This window comes from Sorex fumeus, unplaced genomic scaffold (genome assembly GCF_029834395.1).
Source record: "Sorex fumeus unplaced genomic scaffold, SorFum_2.1 ptg000030l, whole genome shotgun sequence".
Classification (NCBI taxonomy): Eukaryota; Metazoa; Chordata; class Mammalia; order Eulipotyphla; family Soricidae; genus Sorex; species Sorex fumeus.
In genome coordinates, this window is record NW_026606087.1 from 19,912,799 (window position 1) to 19,934,049 (window position 21,251).

Below are 21,251 nucleotides of genomic sequence, written 5' to 3' on the forward strand. Positions count from 1 at the left end.
CCATTTAGTTTTTGTTTGTTTGAGGCTGTGCTCAGGGGTGCACTGGTTCTGCACTCAGGGAATCACGTCTGTCAAGACTCGGGGCACCCTGTGGGGTGCCATGGATTGAACCCGGTTGGCTGCGTGCAAGGCAGGTGCCCTGCCCGCTGTACTATTGCCCCAGCCCGTTGCTTTGTCTTGTTTTGTTTTGTTAAGGTGAAAAATTTTATCTTTTGAGTCAGCTGCTGGACTAAGGCTTGTTGGCAGTATCAGAGCACTGTGGTCAGGAGTGCGTGGACGTGGACAGCCGCCTCGGCCCCGTTGCATCTATCTGGGCACTGCTGCCCCAGAGCTGAGCCGCTTGATTTGGGTGACCCCCAGGAAACACACCCGTGTCACTGTCCTGGGTCTCGGGTCAGGGAGTCGCAGATGGCATCAGAAGGGTCATGCTTGTTTCTGAGTTCTGTGCCAAGGATGTCTGGGCCGCGGCAGTGCCAGTGTGTGGGGCTGGCGGGAGGGATGCCATGTGGGTCTCTGTGGCTCTGCATCCCTCCCCGCACCACCTTCCTGACCGTCCATGGCATGGGGTGAGCGTTGGCACCTCCGTCCCCATCTCCTGCAGGAAACCTTCGCTGATCACTCTGGCTCTTTCTGGCATCATCCTCCGCTCCTGTCTCTGGTCAGCGGGAACCCCGGGTCCCACTCGGGCCTGTCTCTACGGTGCCTTCCGAGTCTGGGTCTGGGTAGCTGCCCCCAGCGTTCACGTCCCTCAGCTCTGCCTGCCAGGCCAGCAGGGTGCTGCCCTTTCACCTTCCCCCGCACCTCCTTCCCTCTGTGCCCCCCATAGCACACAACCTGTGATCACTCCCAGCTCATCCTTTAACCCTCCCCCAAACTGTGTCATTCCCATTTTATTATTTTTTTGTGTATGTTTTGTTTTTTGGGGGGTCATACCGCAGCGATGCTCAGGGGTTCCTCCTGGCTCTGCACTCAGAAATCGCTCCTGGTGCTGCTTGGGGGACCATATGGGATGCCGGGGATTGAACACGGGTCGGCCGCGTGCAAAGCAAACACCTTCCCTGCCTGTACTATTGCTCCAGCCCCTTGTTCCCGCTTTAATTACCTCACAGGTCCCAGCTGAGTTTGGGGAGGTGGGGGGTGAGGAGGGGTGGGCCCATCCCAGGCCTGGTGAGCGTGATTCTCACCCCAGCAGTGCTCTGATGCCGGAGGACGGTGGGTTCCCAGAGATCCAACCAGGGTTGGCCACTGTGTTGAGCCCTGCACGGTCTCTCCAGCACGGCCCCTCCCAAGGGTGCATTTTCATTAGCGCGTCCCACCAACCTGCAGGAGACTCTGCCCCTCAGCCGCGTGCCAGGAGACCGGGGCGTGTTGTTGGTTTCGCCAGTCCCCGGTGTGGCCTTCCTGGTCCCTGTGCTATCAGATGTGAGGAGGAGGTGACCAGACACACCCGGGTGTGCCCTGGGACTGGGGGTGCCCCCCCACCTGCCAGCCCTGCAACAACTCAACCCACGGGGGCAGCTGGCGGAAGCTTGTCCTGCTTGCACGGCCAGTCTAGGAGGGCAGCGTCCTGCTGGACTCAGGTGGGACGGGGCGGCGCTGGCAGCCAGCCCTTCCCCCGGCCGTGTTCCCCAGGGTGTGTGTGGTGTGTGCCGTGTGTGGTGTGTGCCGTGTGTGCTGTGGGAAGCAGACCTCAGGGCAGTGGTGAGGGTCTCCAAGCCCCACCCGGCCGTGTGCCCCGGCCCCTCCCTCCACCCTCACCTCCAGCTTGGCACGTCTCCTCTCTAGTCTTCCCCTCCCTCACTGTCCCACGGGGTGGCTCAGGCCGAGAGACCCTGTGGGGGCAGTGGGACAGTGAGACCCTGTCCAGCTCCTGGCCCCCTGGCCAGCAGTACCCCCTCTGCTACCCCATGCCCAGGGCCATGCGCCAGAAGAGTGGATAGGGAGGGACACGTGGCTGGGCTTCGTGGGACCTGTCACTTTCCTCTCCCGCCCGCCTCGTGGCCCCCATTAGACCTGTGGGTGGTGACTGTTCCTGTCCCCAAGCTTCCGGTCAGGCTGCCCCCTCCTGGGGCCTGCAGTCCATGGCCGCCCGGCGGGCTTGCCAGTTTTATGTCTCCACCTCTGCTGGCCGGGCAGAGGTATCAGCGGTAGCAGCCCCGGCCCCCCGGAAGTCACTGGCAGATAAAAACATGGGCTGAGGGGTGCAGGGGGTGGTGTGGGAGCCTGCAGGCAGGGGCCGAGCAGTGGGGCAGCGTGCCCAGCATGTGGGAAGGGCAGCGGTGTGGCTTTGCTGACATTGGCTTTCACACCAGCTTTGGCTGAACCAAAGATGGTCCAGAGATGCGGCCAGCCTGGGCACGTAGCCACAGGGCGTGGGCAGGGGGTGCCCCACTGAACCCCCCTTTCCCTTCCGCCAGAGTTGCTGCTGGGGGGTGAGCTGCCAGTGGTGCCCTCAGAGGGCTAATCCCCAAAACCTGAGTACCTCCTCTAGCCCCCTCCTCTGATGGGGAAACTGAGGCCCAGAGAGACGGGGTTCAGCCGGGGCACAGGCAATGCAAGGCCGACTTGGACAGGAGCCAAGGCCAGCTGTCACTTGACCTCCCGCCCCGCAGAGAAAAACTAGTCAGTGCCCAGCCCATCCCCTCCAGCCTCCTGAACTTAGTTGTGGGGAGAGGGGAAGGAGCTGGGGTGGGGGTGGGGCTGCAGGTTGGTTTAAGGCTCTGCCATGACAGGCCCACCTTGGGCCTGTCACCTCCCTGAGCCTTTCCAAAAATCTTCTTTGTTTGGGGTTTTGTTTCAGTTTCTTCCCCCACCACCTCTGTTTTTTTTTTTTTTTTTTGGCTACACCTGGTGGTACTCAGGAATTACTCCTGGCTCTGTGCTCAGGGATCCCTCCTGGCGGTGCTCCAGGGACCATATGGGATGCCGAGGATGGATTGAATCTAGGTTGCGGTGCACAAGACAAGCGTCCTGCCCGCGGTACTGTCTCTCCGGCCCCTTTTATTTGTTTGTTTGTCTGTTTACTTTAGGTTTGAGGGCCTCACACGGTGGTGCTCAGGTTTTACTGCTGGCTCCATACCCATGAATCAGTCCTGCCAGGGCTTGGGGGAGCCTGTGGGATGGCGGGGTCAAACCTGGGTTGGCACCACGTGCAAGACAAGTGCCCTACCCTCTGTACTATCTCTCCAGGCCCTCCAGCCCTTTAAAAAAAAAATTATTTTTTGGTGGAAGGGTCTCCCAAGCAGCGCTTCTGGGGTCAGGGGCCATTCCTGGTGATGCCCTGCCCTGGAGCCAGGGATCCAGTGCTAGAGCTGGGGGCGCGGGGGCACCCCCAGGTACCCAGGAGGCCCCAGGGTGTTGGGTGAGTGAAGCCTATACTCTGTGTGCATCCTTAACCCCCGAGCCACCACCCATCCCCTTTTTTGTCACTTTTTAAATTGGGGGAGATGGTGAGTTGCCTCTCGGCGCTCACACAGGGCAGGAGGACCACCAGCTGGGCAGGGGACCACCGGCTGGGCAGGGTGAGGTGGGCTCTGGCCTATGGGCACCGCAGGCCAGCACACAGCTGTGCTCCGTGCTCAGCCACATGGTCATATCTGGCCAGGCCTGGGACCCCTCCATCCCTGGCCGCTCCCTGCAGGCCCCCTCAGCCCGTCCAGCGGCAGAGCTGACCGGGCATGACCAGAGGTGGCGGAGAGCCGGACTGGGTGTGACACCCCCCCTCCCCCCAGATCCCCTGTTGGGTCAGATCCTCGTGGGGGTGGGTCAGACACGTGGCGGCCCGTGCAGCTGCCCTCTGACCCCACCTCATTGTGAAAGACCCAGCACAGGCCGAGCAGATAGATTTGGGTCAGCCCGGGAAGCTTGTTCAGGCCTTCCTGATTGTTTCCTACGGGCATGTGTCACCGGTGTGGAATGACCCCGTGCCTGCCCCCTCCCCCAAAGTGGAGCGCCCCGCAGGGAGGGGCGCCCTCGAGGCTGGCCAGTAGGAGTGGACAGAGGAGACCGAGTCTCATGCCCTGGGTCACTTTAACTTTTCTCCCTGACCTGCACCAGGTGGAGGTCCTCCCCTTCCCCCCCCCCCCCGCCCCCGCGCCTCCACCTGCAGTGACTTAGGACGGAGGCTCTCATTTCCGTGGGCAGTTTGGTCTGGAGCCAGCAGCCCTGCGTCCCTCCACAGCGCCCAGGAAGGGACTGAAGTTCCTGCATCTTCCTTCCAGTCACCTGCCTGAGCTGTGTGGGCCCCACTTCACTGCAGAGCCAGCTGCCGCCGGGGAGGGGGCATTTCTTGTGCCGGCCCCCCCAGCGCTGGGAGTTTAGGCCTATACTGGGGCCTTCCTGGCCTCCCCAGCCCCACCCCATTGATGTGGCCTGAGGGGTGGTGCCCGGCAGAGACCCTGGTGCCCACCCTGCTGTGTCCCCTCCACCTGGAAGCCTTACTGCTTGCTGCTTGGCCTCCTCCCAGGCCAGGGGTGGCGGAGGGGACGGAACTGACAGCTTTGCAGCAGACATGCAGGGCCTGAGACTCAGCCTCTGCCCTTGAGGCCGCCCAAGCTGCTGTCTTCGTGGGCTGCCCCGTTTTGTCTGTAGGACATCCCCAACCGCCCCGCTGGTGCCAGGGGCACAGGCCCGATGTGCCCTGCCAGAGGTCTGGCATGGCCTGCCCGCCTCCCCTGAAAGCCAGAATGTTCGCTGCCAGCTCCTGCCACACTGCACCCGTTCAGGCTTGGGGTGACGCCCTGCTTTCCCCAGACCCTATCCTCTCACAGCAGGGAGCCAGGGCGAAAGGTCCTGAGAACTCCAGGACGAGGCGGGAGGGGCCTGTGACAGCCGGCCAGAGCAGGGACCCAGCAGGCGTCTGACTCGCTGCTCCTTGGCCCAGGGGCCTGGAGAGAAGGGGATCTGGGTCGGGGCCTCGCCCGGCTCTCCTCACACCAGTGCGCCCCCCCTCACGGGGCCCAAGGCATCACCTGGGAGCCCGCCTGGGTCCGGTTAATGGGCACCTCGTGTAGCAAGCGTAATTGCAGCCCTCTGTGTCCCCCGTGCCCCCCCCCCCCGCCCCAGTTCCTGGGAAGCAGAGACTCTGCCCGAGGCGGCTGCACCCGGTCGTGGGCACCGGGCTCAAGCGGAGAGGGTCCTTCCTGCTGAGGGCCTCAGTCCCGGCCTAGCTGGGCAGGGCAGCGACCAGGGGCGCTCAAAGTACACTTAGGGGGGGAAAAAAAAACAACACTCGCGTTGGAGTTAGACCTCTGTCCTTGGCCTCATAGACTCAGTGCAGATTAAATATTTGTACTGGATCCAGATAAAGGACCAGGATGGGGCTTGATGGGGTGGGGGTGAGCGGGGTTGGGTGGGGGGGGGCGGCTGACAACTAGGCACAGCTTTTCCCAGGGCCCAGCCTGGGGCTGCCCACATTTGGTCTCCAAAAATGACACTGTGAGGGGACTCCAGTCCCCATTGGGCATCTGAACACAGAGGCCGCTCATGCCCTGGAGTTGCGGAGCGGTTGCTGGCCGCGGGCTGACCGGGCCCCTCTCTCTCGCAGGCACCGGCTCCAGCATCCTGTCGGCCCTCCAGGACCTCTTCTCCATCACCTGGCTCAGCAGGTCCAAGGTGGAGAAGCAGCTGCAGGTCATCTCCGTGCTGCAATGGGTCCTGTCCTTCCTGGTGCTGGGTGAGTGTGGGCGCCGCCAACAGCAGGGCAGGGAGGGGCATAGGACCATAGGAGGGACCCTCAGACTCACCTGCCCCGAAGCCCACAGGCCACAGTTCTCTGCCCCTCCCTCCTCCTGCAGCCCCTATCTGCTCTTCTCTTCCCCTGCAGCTCCTCCTCCCCCTCCCTCTTTCTTCCCCTCCCCCCCAGCACCTCCCCAGCACTAGGACCCTGGATTTCCAGGAGGACAAAGAATTATCCTGCTCCCCACAAAGTTCCCCAAGTCCGCAGCATAATTAGCAGCTCCCCAGTGTTGGGGTCGACCAGCCCAGGGCCGAGCAGCCTCTAGCTTCCTGGGGCCACGGGGGAGCCCACCTGTGTGGCCCACAGTAGTGTGCAGGCCAGTGGGTGGCCATGAGCACCCAAGCTGGGCAGGCCCCACTGGGCAGCCACCCGTCTCTCCTTCATTCGCAGGATGAGAGATAGGTCAGGGTGCCTTCAGGCATGTGGGCAAGGAATGCATCTCTTCCTGACCCCCTCTTTTGGATTTTTTGGGGGTTTTTTTGGTTTGGGGTCGCACCTGGATGATACTCAGAGGTTACTCCTGGCTCTGCACTCAGGGACCACTCCTGGTGGTGCTCTGGGAACCGTTTGTGTTGCCAGGGATTGAACCCAGGTCAACCACGTGCAAGGCAAGTGCCCTCCCCTCTGTGCTGTGGCTCCCGCCCCCCGCCCTGTCTTCACGCTGAATGCAGGAGACTCAGAGTGGCCAATGGCTTAGGAGAAGCTGGGGAGGAGTGGGTGGGCCGTGACTGGGAGCCCAGAGCACTCACAGGGAGCCTGACTTCATGGTTTGGGCTCAAAACTCTTCCCCCATGAGACCCGAGAGTGTTAGGGGACCCACAGACCCCCTATACCATCCATGAAAGTGCAGGAACATTCTTCTGGGGGAGAAGGGTGTTGCCGTCCTCGGATTATCCCTGGGACTGGTCAGCCCGCAGATGCCCACAGATGCCCACTGGGATGTGTGGGGCAGAGCTGGAGTTGCTGCTGTGCTCGGGGGCAGTGCTCCATAACCCCTTCCACTCCACACCGGAAGCAGGGCTCGGGAGGAGCTAGCTCCTGCCCGGATCTCGAGAAGGAAGGCAGACGAGAAGCAAGTGGTCACTAGAACCGAGGGGCTCTGCCTCCCAGGCCCCTGCCCGGCCCACTCCACTCTACCTGCCAACCCCAAGGCTACAGCCCCTGACACAGCTGCCCTGCTGGTGGGTGAGTGATGGGTCAGCCTGAGCATGGCCTGGAAGCTGCCCCATCACCCTGACACTGTCTAGGCATGGGAGCGTGGCTGAGCACTGGGCTGCGGCATATGCTGGCAGAGGCTCCCTGGCCCCTGGTTTCTAAGGAGACAGGTGATACTGGAACAGGGATATGCAGACACTGGGCAGTCTGATGAGGGAAGGCAAAAGGAGAGTGACAGGAGTGTCACGACCCGAAATGTCCATGAACAAAGGAGCTCACTGCAGTACTGCGTGTTGTCCGAAGATCTGATTAGACAGGGAAGAGGACGGGTGCGTGTTCGTGATGGCATTAAGTCAGTTAAGTCAAAACGAAGAGCGAGTGGTAGTGCCGTGGTTCCTAAGAAGTGCTAAGGAGGGTCCGGAGCTAGAGTGGGGAGGGCAGTTGCCTTGCCGTCAGCCGACCCAGGTTTGACCCACAGCATCCCATATGGTCCCTTTGGGCCCGGCCAGGAATGACCCCCCCCACCACCACCACCAAGCCAGGAGTAAGCCCTGAGCACCACTAAATATGGCCCTCAAACAAACAAAGAGTGATGAGAAGAAACGGCTTTAAGTAGGAAAGTGTCTCTTCTCGGAGCCTCTGTGAACAGTTGCCATGCAGAACACCGTGGCTGCATTCTTGCACGGAGGGAGCCCCCTCCTCTCCCCTGCTCACGGGTGAAGGTGGGGGGGGGGGGCGCTGGCCTTGCCCTGTACGGGCTGTGGAGCCCCACGCTAGTCCCCTCTCAGCTCATCGTCCCAATACCAATACCCCATGAGATCAGGGAGTGACCCCGGCGACCCCGGCTTGTGTCCAGAGCGACCTGGTGCTGTATGGGGAGGGGTCCCCAGGGCCACCCCCACAGCTGGTGCTCGGCCACGCTCCCGTGCCTACACAGCATCAGGGTGATGGGGCGGCTTCCGGGCCATGCTCAGGCTGACCCATTGCTCTCTGACCAGCAGGACAGCTGGGGTTGATATGCAGAGTGGGGTGGCCCAGAGCCTCTGGATACCTCTCTGTGCCCGAGGTCAGCACCACAGGAAGCTGTAAACCTAGTTCCTCCCACACGTCTGCCCGGACCCGGGGGAGCCCGGGTGCCCCTCAATGCCAGGATGAGTGGCAGGGTGGAGCAGAGAGTGCTCCGATGTTCTTACTGTGCTTGCCCCTCCTGTGGACCCTGACCCAGATATGCCCAACTTTTTTTTTTGTTTTGTTTCGTTTGGGGGCCACACGTGGCAGCACTCAGGGCATATTCCTGGCTCTGCACTCTGGAATCACTCCTGGTGCTCTAGGGACCTTGTGGGAGGCCAGGGATGGAACCTGGGCTGGCCGCATGCAAGGCCAGCGCCCTCCCTGCTGTGCTGAGCTCTGGCACATGCGCCCCCCACACTCGGGGGCCTGACCCTGGTCGCTTGCCTTCCCCAGGAGTGGCCTGCAGCGCCATCCTCATGTACACGTTCTGCACGGACCTCTGGCTCATTGCAGTGCTCTACTTCACCTGGCTGGTGTTTGACTGGAACACGCCCAAGAAAGGTAGGACGACCCCCAGCCCTGCTGGCCGGCCGAGCTTTCTCCCCGACACCTGCTCCATGACAGTGTTCTTAGGTGGGGGGAGGGGTGCTCAGAAGCTCCTCACGGGGTACCCTCCAAATCCTCCCAGGCATCTACACCCAGCCCAGGGTGCTGCCCCCAGGGCCTCACCCAGCTCAGTCCCTTCCCGACACTCTGTTTTGTTCCCTGAAAGGTGGCAGGAGGTCACAGTGGGTGCGGAACTGGGCTGTATGGCGCTACTTTAGAGACTACTTTCCCATTCAGGTAAGGACTTGTGGGTATTGTCTGGGAGGGAGGGAGGGAGGGAGGGAGGGGGGAGGGGAGGGAAGTGGGTCTTTATTCTCAGCCCAGTTGTCCACCTGGTCACGTGGTGGGGGACTCCTGATTGATTCTCAGGAGAGCCAGGGGCCCCGTGGGTGATTCTTGGCCAGCTGGATCAGTGGTTCAATGCCAGGACCTCGGGACAGGGTGCCCCTTGCCCTGCAGTAGCAGGGAGTGCCAGGCCTTATCAAGCAATGCTCAGGACCATGTGGTGCTGCGGATGGAACTAGAACCAGCCACAGGCAAATGCCTTGACCCCCATGCTCTCTCTCTAACCCCATGAAACAAGTTTTTTGTTTGTTTGCTTTTGTTTGTCTTTTTGTTTGTTTGTTTGTTTTTTGGGTCACACCTTTCGATGCTTAGGGGTTATTTCTGGCTCTGCACTAAGGAATTACTCCTGGCGGTGCTCAGGGGACCATATGGGATGCTGGGAATAGAATCCGGGTTGGCCGCGTGCAAGGCAGATGCCCTTCCCTCTATGCTATTGCTCCAGTCCTCCCATGAGACAATTTTGAAAGTAATGAATAGCACATCAACATTTTATTGAGAGGGGCTATTCAGGAGTAAGCCCTGAGCACCTAAAGGTAGGTGACCTAAAAACAACCACGCAGAAAAAAAAAAAAGCCCAAACCAACAAAAAACATTTAATTAAGAAATATAGATGCTTTGTGGGGCCCGAGAAATAGCCGTGAATACAACTTCCACCTTGCACACTGCCAATAGGGTCGGTTCTCAGCACCACAGAGGGTCCCCTGAACCCCGCCAGGAGTAGTCTTTGCACTGAGTCCAGAATAAGCCCTGAGTATCCCAGGTGTGGCCCAAAGCCAAAAAAAAGAAATGTAGACACTTTGAACACTTTAAAAATTTCAGTCAGTGTGGCTTACAGTATAATTAATGGTCGGGCCTTGTGCATACAAGGTTCCAATACTGCCCCTCCCCCCAACACCCCGTCACCCCATCCTTGGTAAGCTCAGTTCTATAAACCAGTTGAGAAAAATTTTTAAAAAGGGAAACATCATTTGGGGGTTTCTTTTTCTTTTTCGCTCCCACTTTGGGAAGAGGAAGACTGCGTCCGTTTCTTGTTCTAGCTTTGGGGAACTAAAAGCTATTGCAGACACGGAGATCCCGAGGGGGTGGAGGAGCCACAGCTGGCAGGGCCTTCGCCTGCCCTTGGGTGGACCTTACAGGCGTACCTCATCTGGGGCAGCACAGCGGAGGCCTCCGTCGGCCTGGCCTGCAGTAAAGTTGCATGCAGCACATCTGCCCGAGGCTCGTACCGAAATGCCACTGACTTGCAGAGGTGGTGTGCTGAGGCTTGGGGTCCCAGGCAGTCTAACATGAGGCTTAGGGGTGTGGGAGACCCTCCCCCTTGCTGCTCACACAGGCTTGTGGGAATAGCAGGAACACCAGCAGCTCTGAGGTGGCCGGAGGCCGGGCAAGCGCAGGCATGAGTGTGAGATGCGGCCGGTCCGTGGGCGGCGGGAAGGAGCCTCAGAGGAGCCAGGGCCTCCCCAGCGGGCCCCGGGGCCCCACAGCAAACAGCTAATCGCCCATTTTATAGGGGAGAACAGTGTGGGGAGGGCAAGGAGGAGCAAGATGGGGCTGGCACAGCCGTGTCTTGCCGCAGAGCTGGGTCCCGCCACAGTCCACGCTCTCCAGGTGGCCAGTAAGTCTGGGCGGCCCCGAACCCCCACAGGCCTGGCCGGGGGACAAGAGCGAGGCCCTGGTGTGAGACCTGGGTGCCGGGGGCGATGCTGCGGGGTGGCAGGTAACTGGCAGAGTCCCTCGGGGACGCCCACAGGAGAAAGACCTGTCTGGCGAGCTCCCTCAGCCCTGGCGCCTGCTCACTGCCAGAGTCACTGTGTCGGAGGCTGGAGAGCCAGGGCGCGTGTGTGTGCATGTGTCTGTGTGTGTGTGTGTGCGCACGCGCATGTGTGTGTGTGCATGTGTGTGTGCATGTGTGTGAGCACGTGTGGATGTGCCTTTTGTGCGCAAGCGTGTGTGTATGCGTGTGACATTGGCTGCTGTGAGTCTGAGACCGACACTGCCCCTGCTGTCCCTTCCTCCTCTGCATACAACGTGGTTGCAGTGCAGGAAGTCGCCTCCTATGTCGGTTCCAGGTGGCAGTGTGCACACATGCCCGCCTGAGGAGAAGTGGTGCTGGGGGGGGGGCAGTCCCAGGCCCTTCCCACTGGACCCTGACTTCCCCTTCCTCCCAGGGAATGTCACCCCACTGCACTTAGCCCTGGCACCCCTCACTCTGCAGGGACTGCAGGCACATGCCCTGAATTCACTGAACTGCGGCCGCTTCCCCGGTGCCTGCGTGGTTCCGGGAATAGAAGTCGGTTGTTCTAGTGAGGGCCAGGGGTCCTGGGCTCAGGGCCCGTGCCCCTAGGGGTTGCTTTTGTTTCTGGGTCACACCCAGTGGTACTGGCCTTTACTCCTGGCTTTGCATTCAGGGATCACTCCTGACGGGGCTCAGGGTCCATATAGGTTGCCAGGGATCGAAACCGGGTTGGCTGTGTCCAAGGCAAGCACCTTACCCGCTGTCCTGTCACTCAAACCCCAGCCCCTAGTATTCTGAGTGGCCTGCGTATCCTCCCCTCAGAGCCGAGCCTAAACGCACCCTTTCCCCCAACCCCTACCCTTCTGGAATAGTCGAAGCCAAACCCCAAGTTTCTGACCACACCCAGGAGTCTAGAAGGGCCCGCAGCCAGCTGGCCTGAGGCAGGCAGGGCCCCTGGCAGCGTTCTGCAGCCTGGCCTGGGCACTGCCCATTGCTGTGCCCCTCAGATGCCCCTTCTCTGCAGGGACAGCTTTGCCTTGGGGACCTGAGCTTAGGGCTGACATGATGGGGTGGTATATGCCTCTCCATATCCACCCTGCCCTCTCAGCCTTACGCTGATGTTATGTGGACACCCCATCTTTTCCCACCCCTTTCTCAGGACAGCCCCTATTGGTAGCTAGCTCCCACTCCCCACCCCAAGGCCACTGGGCTGTCCAGCTGTCTCCCACCCCACTGAGGTGCCACCAGGGCTATTGGTGGCCCTTGTCCTTCCTGCCATGGAGTCACAGCTGAGCAGCACTTTACACTCAGGCCAGCTGTGCTGCCCCTCCTCTGACCCAGCTAAAGGACTTGGACTTTCCCTTGGTTCCAGCTGGATGGCTTTGATCTGGATAGAGCTGCGGGCTGGCAGAGTATGACTCTGAACACCAAGGAGATAACAGGAGTGAGGGGGCAAGTGGCCCAGCCCTGTCCCAGTTTCATAGTCTACATGGTACCTGCTGGGCACCAGGCACCCGGGCATCGATGGAGGAGCTGAGCCTGGTACAGAGGTGGCCCCAGGGGCCTGGTACCCAACCCCCTTCTCCTGCGCATGCTTCACCCCCTCCCTGGTCAGTGCCCTCTGACCTGAGCTGAGATTTTTTCCCTGCAGTTGGTAAAGACACACAACCTGTTGACCACCCGGAACTACATCTTCGGGTACCACCCACATGGCATCATGGGCCTGGGTGCCTTCTGCAACTTCAGCACGGAGGCCACGGAAGTGAGCAAGAAGTTCCCGGGCATCCGGCCCTACCTGGCCACACTGGCCGGTAACTTTCGGATGCCAGTTCTGCGGGAGTACCTGATGTCTGGAGGTGAGGGTGCTCCTCCTCTCCGCTGCCCCGGTGCTGGGGTGGCTGGGGAAGCCCCATCCACTATTGGGCGCTATGCAGTGTGGGCAGATGCAAGCCCACAGGCTGCCTGGGGGCAGGGCGGCTCCGTGCCCCAAGGAGCCCCCCCCCCCCCGTGCCACACCAGCTCCCCCCCCACTGCCCTCTGCCCATCTGAGCACTGCTGCAGCTGTCCTTCACCTGCATACCCATGCATACACACGCAGACATGCATGCATACACATGCACACCTGTGCACATATGCATACGTGGGCACACATGCATACACGGGTACACGTGCATACACACATATGCATATATGGGCACGCGTGTATACACGCACACACCTGCATGCACATGCAGCACTGGCTGGTCTGTCTCAGTACTGTCCCGGTCTTTGCCCAACAGCTCCCCAAACGGTGCGTGGCGTGGCATTGCTTCCCTCTCACAGCAAGTAGCCGAGGAACAGGGAGAGGAGTGCAGGGCTGCACTTGGGGGCATCTGCCCACCGGGGCCGCCACACCTGCTCCAGGAACCTGGGTGCAGGGACCCCCCCCCTGACGGCGGCGCGCCCTTCTCGTCCGCAGGCATCTGCCCTGTGAACCGGGACACCATAGACTACCTGCTTTCCAAGAACGGCAGCGGCAACGCCATCATCATCGTGGTGGGGGGCGCCGCCGAGTCCCTGAGCTCCAGACCCGGCAAGAACTCCATCACCCTGCGCAATCGCAAGGGCTTCGTGAAGCTGGCACTGCGCCACGGGTGAGCGTCTGCGCCTGAGCCCCTCCGTTTGCACGCCCGCACCCCCCCTCCCACCCCCCACACACCCGCTGGCCCAGGTCGGCAATCTGTCGGACCCTGAAGAGAGTTAACTGTCCTGTGGTGACGGGAAGCCCAGAGGCTGGGCTTCAGGAGGCCAGGTTTGACCAGGCGTGGAGCTGGTCAGGCGTGGAGCTGGTCAGGCGTGGAGCTGGTCAGGCGTGGAGCTGGTCAGGCTCAGGTGCAACTTGTATTCTGCCACATGCTTGCATGTCAGCTGAGCAGCAAGTCCCAGTGCGATGCCCAAAGGAGTTTCCAGCGCACCCACCCCCGACCCCTCCCCACCCTTCCAGCTCTGGTCACAGGTTGCCAGGAAAACCAGAGGTGGAAGGAGAATGGGGGACTGGAAACATCCAGGAAGGCTTCCTGGAGAGAGGGGCCCTGAGGACAGGTGTGAAGAGGGGTGAGGAGCTGGGCAGCTTGGACTTCTGTGACTTTTAAAATTTTTTGGGGGGTTGGGAGTCAACACCTGGTGATGCTCAGGGGTTACTCCTGGCTCTGCGCTCAGGAATTGCTCCTGAGTGGCTCAGGAGACCAAAAGGGTGCTGGAGATCTAACTTGGATCTGCTGCACCAGCTGCTGTGCTATTGCTCTGTAACCCCCTCCCTTTTTTTTTTTTCTTTTTGGGTCACATCCGGTGATGCTCAGGGGTTACTCCGGTGATGCTCAGGGGTTACTCCTGGCTCATACACTCAGGAATTGCTCCTGGCGGCGCTCGGGGGACCATATGGAGTGCTGGGAATCGAACCTGTGTTGGCCATGTTGGCTGCGTGCAAGGCAAACGCCCTACCCGCTGTGCTATCGCTCCAGCCCTAACCCCCCCTTTTTTAACTTTTTTTTTTTTTGAGGGAAACGGGGAGGGCAGGTTTTGGGTTTTGCACCAAACCCATCAATGCTTAGGAGTTATCCCTGGCTCTGCACTCAGAGGTCACTCCTGATGGGCTCAGGGGACCATATGGGATGCTGGCTGTCCAACCCAGGTTGACTGCCTGGCAGACAAGTACCCTCCCTGCTGGACTATCGCTGCATAGGGCCCGGTTCTTGTCGGACCCTTTGGATTCCATGACTAGGCTCTGGCAGCCCCAGGAGGGGGTCCTGGAGAAGGACAGCTGGACAGGGCAAGCGGTGGTTGCCTGGACCCTGCCTGCCCGCCGTCTTCTCAGGACTTGCTATAGGTGCAGAGAAACTGCCTCCCAGTCCCAAGGGCCTGGGCTGGAGAGGGGCAGGCCACAGCGCCAGTGCTGAGGGAGATCTGGGTGGGACAGGAGTGCCCAGCTCAGCCCACACCCAGTTGCAGAGTTCTGTGGGCTGCCACCTGCTGGCTCCAGGCCTGGAGCTGGAGGGCTGAGGGCTGTGCCCCCCCGGGCTGCTTCTGGGACCCACTCTGGGAGGGGTTGTGGATGGGACTGAGGGGCCAACCTGTCTTCCTCCCTCCAGAGCCGACCTGGTTCCCATCTACTCCTTCGGGGAGAATGAGGTGTACAAGCAGGTGATCTTTGAGGAGGGCTCCTGGGGCCGATGGATCCAGAAGAAGTTCCAGAAGTACATCGGCTTTGCTCCGTGCATCTTCCATGGCAGAGGCTTCTTCTCCTCGGACACCTGGGGGCTGGTGCCCTACTCCAAGCCCATCACCACCGTGGGTGAGTCTCTGGCCCACACAGTGGCTGGTCATGGGCAGGCAGGGTGGGGGCGGGCAGCAAAGCTGTGCACTCGACAGAGAATAAGCCCCAGTGTCCCAGACGTGCGGGGCCTGTGAGTGGCTCTGGGACAAGCGTTAGAGCCAGGACTGTGGTGGGCCAGGTTGGGTGGGGGGAGGGGGGGGAGGGTCATAAGGAGGTGATAGGCATGACCCGGCAGAGAGAGGGAGAAGAGAGCATGAGAGCCTTTTCGTCTGCACTGGGAGTCTGTGAAATGCCGGCGAGGGCAGGAAGGAGGCAGGGTTGGGGCCACCAGGACCAATGATGGGTACTCGGGTTCCTGACTGACCAGTGGGCAGACATCACAGCTGGGGATGCTGGAGAGTCTGGAGGAGCAGAAGGGATATCGTCCAAACTCTCATCGTGGCTTAGAGGGGTGGGCCTATGCGAAGCAGGCAAGAAAAATCAAGGGGGCAGCTGTGTTGTTTGGGCTGTATTGACACATCCAGGTGGATTCCAGAGAGTCACAGATTGTAGGGATGTGTTCATGGTTACATAGCTAGAAATTTCCTGGGAACAAGAGGACCACTTGAGCCATGGATCTTTGGTTTGTTTGGGGCCATATCTGGTGTGTTGGGGTGTGTGTGTGTGTGTGTGGAGGGGGTCGCTTGCTTTGCAGTTGCTCTTTGCAGTTACTGGTTGTCGCCTGGTGCTGGGGATAGAACCCAGGCCCCCCTCAACAGAGCTGCACTCTGGCTGGTAAGCGTCCCTCCACGGATCTCAGAGGCTGCTCTGAGTGTCAGGGCCGGCTGATGGCCTGGTTACTTTCTACTATTTGTTTTCGTTTGGATGCCCTACCCAGTGATGCTCTAGGGTTACTCCTGGCAGTGCTCTGGGGACCACAAGAGATGCCAGGACCGAACCCAGGCTGGCCTCATGCAAGGCACTATCTCCCGGCCCCATGATTGCCTGGTATTTTAAATAGAGACTCCCTGGGTACGGAGCCACATTCACCCTTGGCACAGGTCCCCTGGCAGGTCCTCTCTGTGAGGCAGGGGACACATGCAGTGTCCTGTGTACCCTGTGAAGGACTTGGTATGAAAACCACTTGGGGGGTTGGTGACAATTTCAGTTCAGAAATGCCATGAGATATGGGACCCGGGGACAAACTGGGTGAAGAGATGAAGCACGATAAGAAAATAAAATAATGCCCCACGGCTGAGGCAGTAGCACAGTGCCTGGCATGAAGCTCACCTGGGCTTAATCAACCTGGCCCCACATGTGGCCCCACGAAGCCCTGCCAGGAGTGAGCACTGCCAGGCAAGACCCCCCCCCCCCCCCCCGCCCCAAGCAAACCACAGAAGTGTACAGATAAGGCCGGAGTGATAGCACAACAGATAGGGCACTTGCCTGGCTCGCAGCCAGCCCATGTTCAATCTCAGGCACCCCAGGAGGTACCCTGAGCACTGCCAAGACATCCCCTGAGCGCAGAGGCAGGAGCAAGCTCTGATAATAAACAAGTCGGGGCCGGAGTGGTAGCACAGCGGGTAGGGCATTTGCCTGGTATGCGGCCGGCCTGGGTTCAATTCCCAGCATCCCATATGGTCCCCCGACCAGGAGTAATTCGAAGAGCTTCACCACCAGGGCCAGGAGTAACCCCTGAGCATCGCCGGGTGTGACCCCAAAAGCCAAAAAACAAACCAAGTCAATGCACAGGTGTCGGTCTCCTCCGTGCCCTCCCTGCACTGGCTCTCCAAAGCCATTATGTCACAGAGCACTATCTGTGCAGGACAATCTCGTGGGGTAGACAGGAGACCAAGGCCGAGGAAGGCAAAGTGAGTTTCCCAGAACTGGGAAGAGCAAGGCAGGAATCTGGCGCTGACCCTGACGAGGCATCTGGGTGCCGCTTGGTGGCTGCGGCTGGCCGGCCCCTCCTGTCGCCTGGCTCCTAGCCCGGGGTTACTGCTTACAGCCTGGGGTGGCCGGGGAGGAGCCTGCATGGTGTGGCTCACCGAGGCGCCCGCCCTGTCCCCGCAGTGGGTGAGCCCATCACCGTGCCCAAGCTGGAGGAGCCGAGCCAGCAGGACATCGACCTGTACCACGCCATGTACATGGAGGCGCTGGTGAAGCTCTTCGACAGCCACAAGACCAAGTTCGGCCTCCCAGAAACTGAGGTCCTGGAGGTGAACTGAGCCTTTTGCCCGGGGGCCCGCTGCGAATCATTTTCTACCAAGTTCTCGAGTGCTTTTTTTTTTTTTTTTTTTTTTTTTGTTCTGTAAATTTGGAAGCGTCATGGGTGTCTGTGGGTTATTTAAAAGAAATTATAATCATTTTGTTAAACCACTACCATGGTAGGTCTTTCTTAAGAAGGAGCAAGTGGACGCGCCACGCTCTTTCCCTTCCGGCCTTGTCCTGTTGGAGGTGGTGGCTAGTCCATCTGGGCCTTTGCAGTTTCACCCTTTCTCTTCCCTTCCCGAGGCCACAGAGAGAACTGCGTCCGGGTCAGATGATCCTGTCCGTGACTCAGGCCAGTCAACGACATGTTCTCACTCCAGCGGCAGAGATGCTATGTCTCTGACTGCAGGGCCCCTCTGTCTCACCGAGGGAGGGCAAGTCGGGAGGACAGCGTGGCCCACCCTGTGAAGGGCACGGTGGAAAGCATCTGGAATGCTCCAGTTTGATCCTCCTTCCTTCCTCCGCCCGGAAGCCCCTCTGAGAGTCCAGACTGAGCCTAGCTGGCGCCCCCGTGATGCCAGGGCTGTTCCAGATATAACGTCTTCTAGACGGTCCAGCCATCCCGTTGTGGTCAGAGTGACCAGTTTCCTCAGGGGCTGACACCACAGACCGGCCTCGGCCTCCCGGTGCTTCCCGGTGGCTTGACCACGTGCCCAGGTTTGGGTGGGGATAGTCCCGTTCCCCTGTGCAGAGGCGGCTGATTGGTCCCTGAGCCCAAGCCTCACACATCGGTGCCTTTCTGAGGGGTGGGGGCCGGGCTGGGGGGAACCCGGCCCCTCTTCTATATGTTGTTTTCTCTTAAGGAGAGCATTGTACCACGTCGGACTGTTGATTATTCCTAAACCAATAAATGAGAACGAGACTCCTCTATCGGTTATCGTTGGTGCTGCCTCTCCATCCGGCCCCTGACACTTGGGGGTGGGGGGCACAGTGCCGGGGAGTTGCCTGGTGAGCCCTGTCCCTGCTCCATGGCCCAGTGTGCTGTCTGGTTCGACAAAGCTTGGGGTACCCACGCTTGCTGGTGTCAAACAGCATGGGCAGGGAAGAGAGGTAGCCCAGGGCTGAAGGCGCTTACCTTGCATATGAATGACCCTGGTTTGATCTCCAGTACCACCAGGAGTGACCCTGAGCACAAGAGTTGGGAGTGGCCTCTGAGTACCATGGGGGTGGCCATAATGCCCTGCCACGGAACAAAGGCCAGTGTTGTGTCCACAGTGCCCGAGGGCAGCAGGCAGCATGCAGCTTCGCTCCTCGCTCTCCCCCAGGCTGCAGTGAGGTGGCAGCTCATCCCTCTCAGTGCTCAGTGGTAGGACCCCCAGCCGCCATTCTGCGGCCAGTCAGCTTTCCCAGAGAGCCAAAGAGCCAGGGAGGAGCGAGAGGACAGCGGGGAGGTTGCCTGCCTTGCACACGGCCAATTCTGGTTTGATCCCATCATCCCTTATGGTCCCCTGAGTCCACCAGGAATGATCCCTGAGCACCACCCCGTGTGGGCCCCAAACAAGAAACAAACACGAATGTGAGACAGGTCGGCGTGTTTCACAGCCTCTTCTCTGAAATGCTGTCCAATCACTTGGATCACATGTTCATCCGATGCCGGATGCGGGAAGCAGCTTTCACTCGAGGATCCCAAGTGGAATGAGGACGGGGAGGCAGCAGGGTCTTGAAGCCTGGCGCTGGGGCTGCCATTAGTTTACAGGCCCAGAATGGCTGAACTGGAAAGGACTGTTGGCATCACTCAAACCACGTTCCTGGCCTCAGTTATACCCCACAGTGGGGATTCTGGCCAGCTGAGCCCCAGAAATTCCACGTCACACCCAAGTTCCCTGGGATGCCATTCCAACTCCACCCAGGAAAGAGTTCTAAACAGCTGGAATGCCTTCCCAGCTAAGAGCAAAAGCCCTCGATCCAACTGTGCCCACAAGCCCATCCTGCCATGCTTTTCCGGGGACCGCCCCCCTGTGATGGAGGCTGGAAAGGGGGCTGCCTGGGAGCAGAGACAAACTTTGGAAACAGCTGAGGATGAAAGGTTTGCTCCTCAATGGCTGAGCGCAGACTTTGCATTCAGAAGCTCCAAGGTGTGAGGGGGCTGGAGCCCTAGTACAGTGGGTAGGGCGTTTTCCTCGCATGTGGCTGACCCAGATTCCATCCCCAGTACTCCATATGGTCCCCTGAGCACTGCCAGGAGTAATTCCTGAGCATTGCCCGGTGTGGCCCCAAACAAAAAGAAACTCTAGGTTTACTTCCTGGTACCGCTTGGTTCCCTGAGAACAGAGCTGGGGGCAGCCCACAGCACAAAGCCAGGTATGGCCCAAGGAATGAGGCAGGAGTGAGCAGGACTGTGTGCAGAGACAGCTTTAACCCAACCTGGGAGTGCTTCACTGCAGAAATAACTAGGGAGCCTGGGGAGCCTGGGGGATAGGGTAGTGGGCTAGGAATTGCCTTGCACGCGGCCAACCTGGGTTCGATCTCCAGATTCTCATATGGTCCCTTAAGCTCACCAAGAGTGATTCCTGAGTGAAGAGCCAGGAATAACCTTTGAGCACTGCCAGGTATAGAAAAAAAATTTTTTTTAAATAAATTTTATTGAATCACTGAAATAGTTACAAGCTTTCATGTTTGGGTTACAGTCACACAAGGATCAAACACCCATCCCTCCACCAGTGCACATTCCCCACCACTAATATCCCTGGTACACCCCACTTTCCCACCCTCCCCCTGCCTCCATGGCAGACAATTTCCCCATACTCTCTACTTTTGGGCATTATGATTTGCAGTACAGACACTGAGATGTTATCATATTTGTTCCTTTATCTACTTTCTGCTGTGTTTGGCATATCGAATACGTCACGGGGAGCTTGCCAGGGTCTGCCGTGCGGGCGAGATACTCTCGGTAGCTTGCCGGGCTCTCCGAGAGGTGTGGAGGAATCGAACTCGGGTCAGCCACGTTGGCTGCGTGTAAGGCAAACGCCCTACCGCTGTGCTATCGCTAAACACAGTAACAACAAAGTCTCCAATGGAGACGTTACTGGGCCTGCTCGAGCAAATCGATGATCAACGGGAGGGCCTTTACCTTTACCTATCTACTTTCTGCACACATCTCCCATCCCAACTAATTCCTCCAGCCATCATTTTCTTAGTGATCCCTTCTCTATCCCAGCTGCCTTCTCCCCTTTGCTCATGAGGCAGGCTTCCAGCTATGGAGCAATTCTCCTGTCCTGTGTGTCTACTATCCTTAGGTGTCAGCCTCATGTGATGTTGTTTTATACTCCACAAATGAGTGCAGTCCTTCTATGTCTGTCCTTCTCTTTCTGACTCATTTCACTTAGCATGATACTCTCCATGTCTATCCATTTATAAGCGAAGTTCATGACTCCATCTCTCCTAACAGCTGCATAGTATTCGATTGTGTAGAGGTACCAAAGTTTCTTTAACCAGTCATCTGTTCTAGGGCACTTGGGTTGTCTCCAGATTTTGGCTATTGTGAACAGAATGTAACCTGCCCACACAGCAGAGTCTGGCAAACTCCCCGTGGCATACCCAATATGCCAAATACCAGTAACAATGATGGGTCTCATTCTCTTAACCCTGAAAGAGCCTTGAATATGGCACTTTTTAAAAATCTCAGGGCTAGGACAAAGGAGACGTTACTGGGGCCTGCTCGAGGCAATCGAACAACAGGATGATCGTGATCGTGAACAGGGCTGCAATGAACATATAGGTACAGATGTCATTTTTACTGTGCTTTTTTGCATCCTCAGGATATATTCCCAGAAGTGGTATTGCAGGGTCACATGGAAACTTGGTCACGGTCACGGCCCTCCCGTTGTTCATCGATTTGCTCGAGCGGGCCCAGTAACGTCTCCATCGTGAGACTTGTCGTTACTGTGTCTGGCATATCGAATACGTCATGGGGAGCTTGCCAGGCTTTGCCATGCAGGCGAGATACGCTCGGTAGCTTGCCAGGCTCTCCAAGAGGGGCGGAGGAATCGAACTTGGGTCGGCCATGTTGGCTGCGTGCAAGGCAAACGCCCTACCGCTGTGCTATTGCTCCAGCCCCTCAATTTCTAGTTTTTGAAGGACTGTCCATATTGTTTTGATAT

At 59.0% G+C, this 21,251-nt stretch overlaps 1 protein-coding gene across 1 annotated transcript in view; it reads left to right on the forward strand.

Moving 5' to 3' along the window:
• Positions 1 to 18,021, forward strand: part of DGAT2 (diacylglycerol O-acyltransferase 2) — a 28,116-nt gene extending 10,095 nt beyond the window's left edge. Inside the window, exons 2-8 of the mRNA XM_056116020.1 lie at positions 5,546 to 5,674; positions 8,357 to 8,464; positions 8,676 to 8,746; positions 12,241 to 12,445; positions 13,048 to 13,222; positions 14,717 to 14,919; positions 16,954 to 18,021. Of these exons, the coding sequence (XP_055971995.1) occupies positions 5,546 to 5,674; positions 8,357 to 8,464; positions 8,676 to 8,746; positions 12,241 to 12,445; positions 13,048 to 13,222; positions 14,717 to 14,919; positions 16,954 to 17,108 (1,046 nt within the window). The 3' untranslated portion in view covers positions 17,109 to 18,021. The remainder of the gene's footprint in view (positions 1 to 5,545; positions 5,675 to 8,356; positions 8,465 to 8,675; positions 8,747 to 12,240; positions 12,446 to 13,047; positions 13,223 to 14,716; positions 14,920 to 16,953) is intronic.
• The last annotated feature ends 3,230 nt before the right edge of the window (positions 18,022 to 21,251 follow it).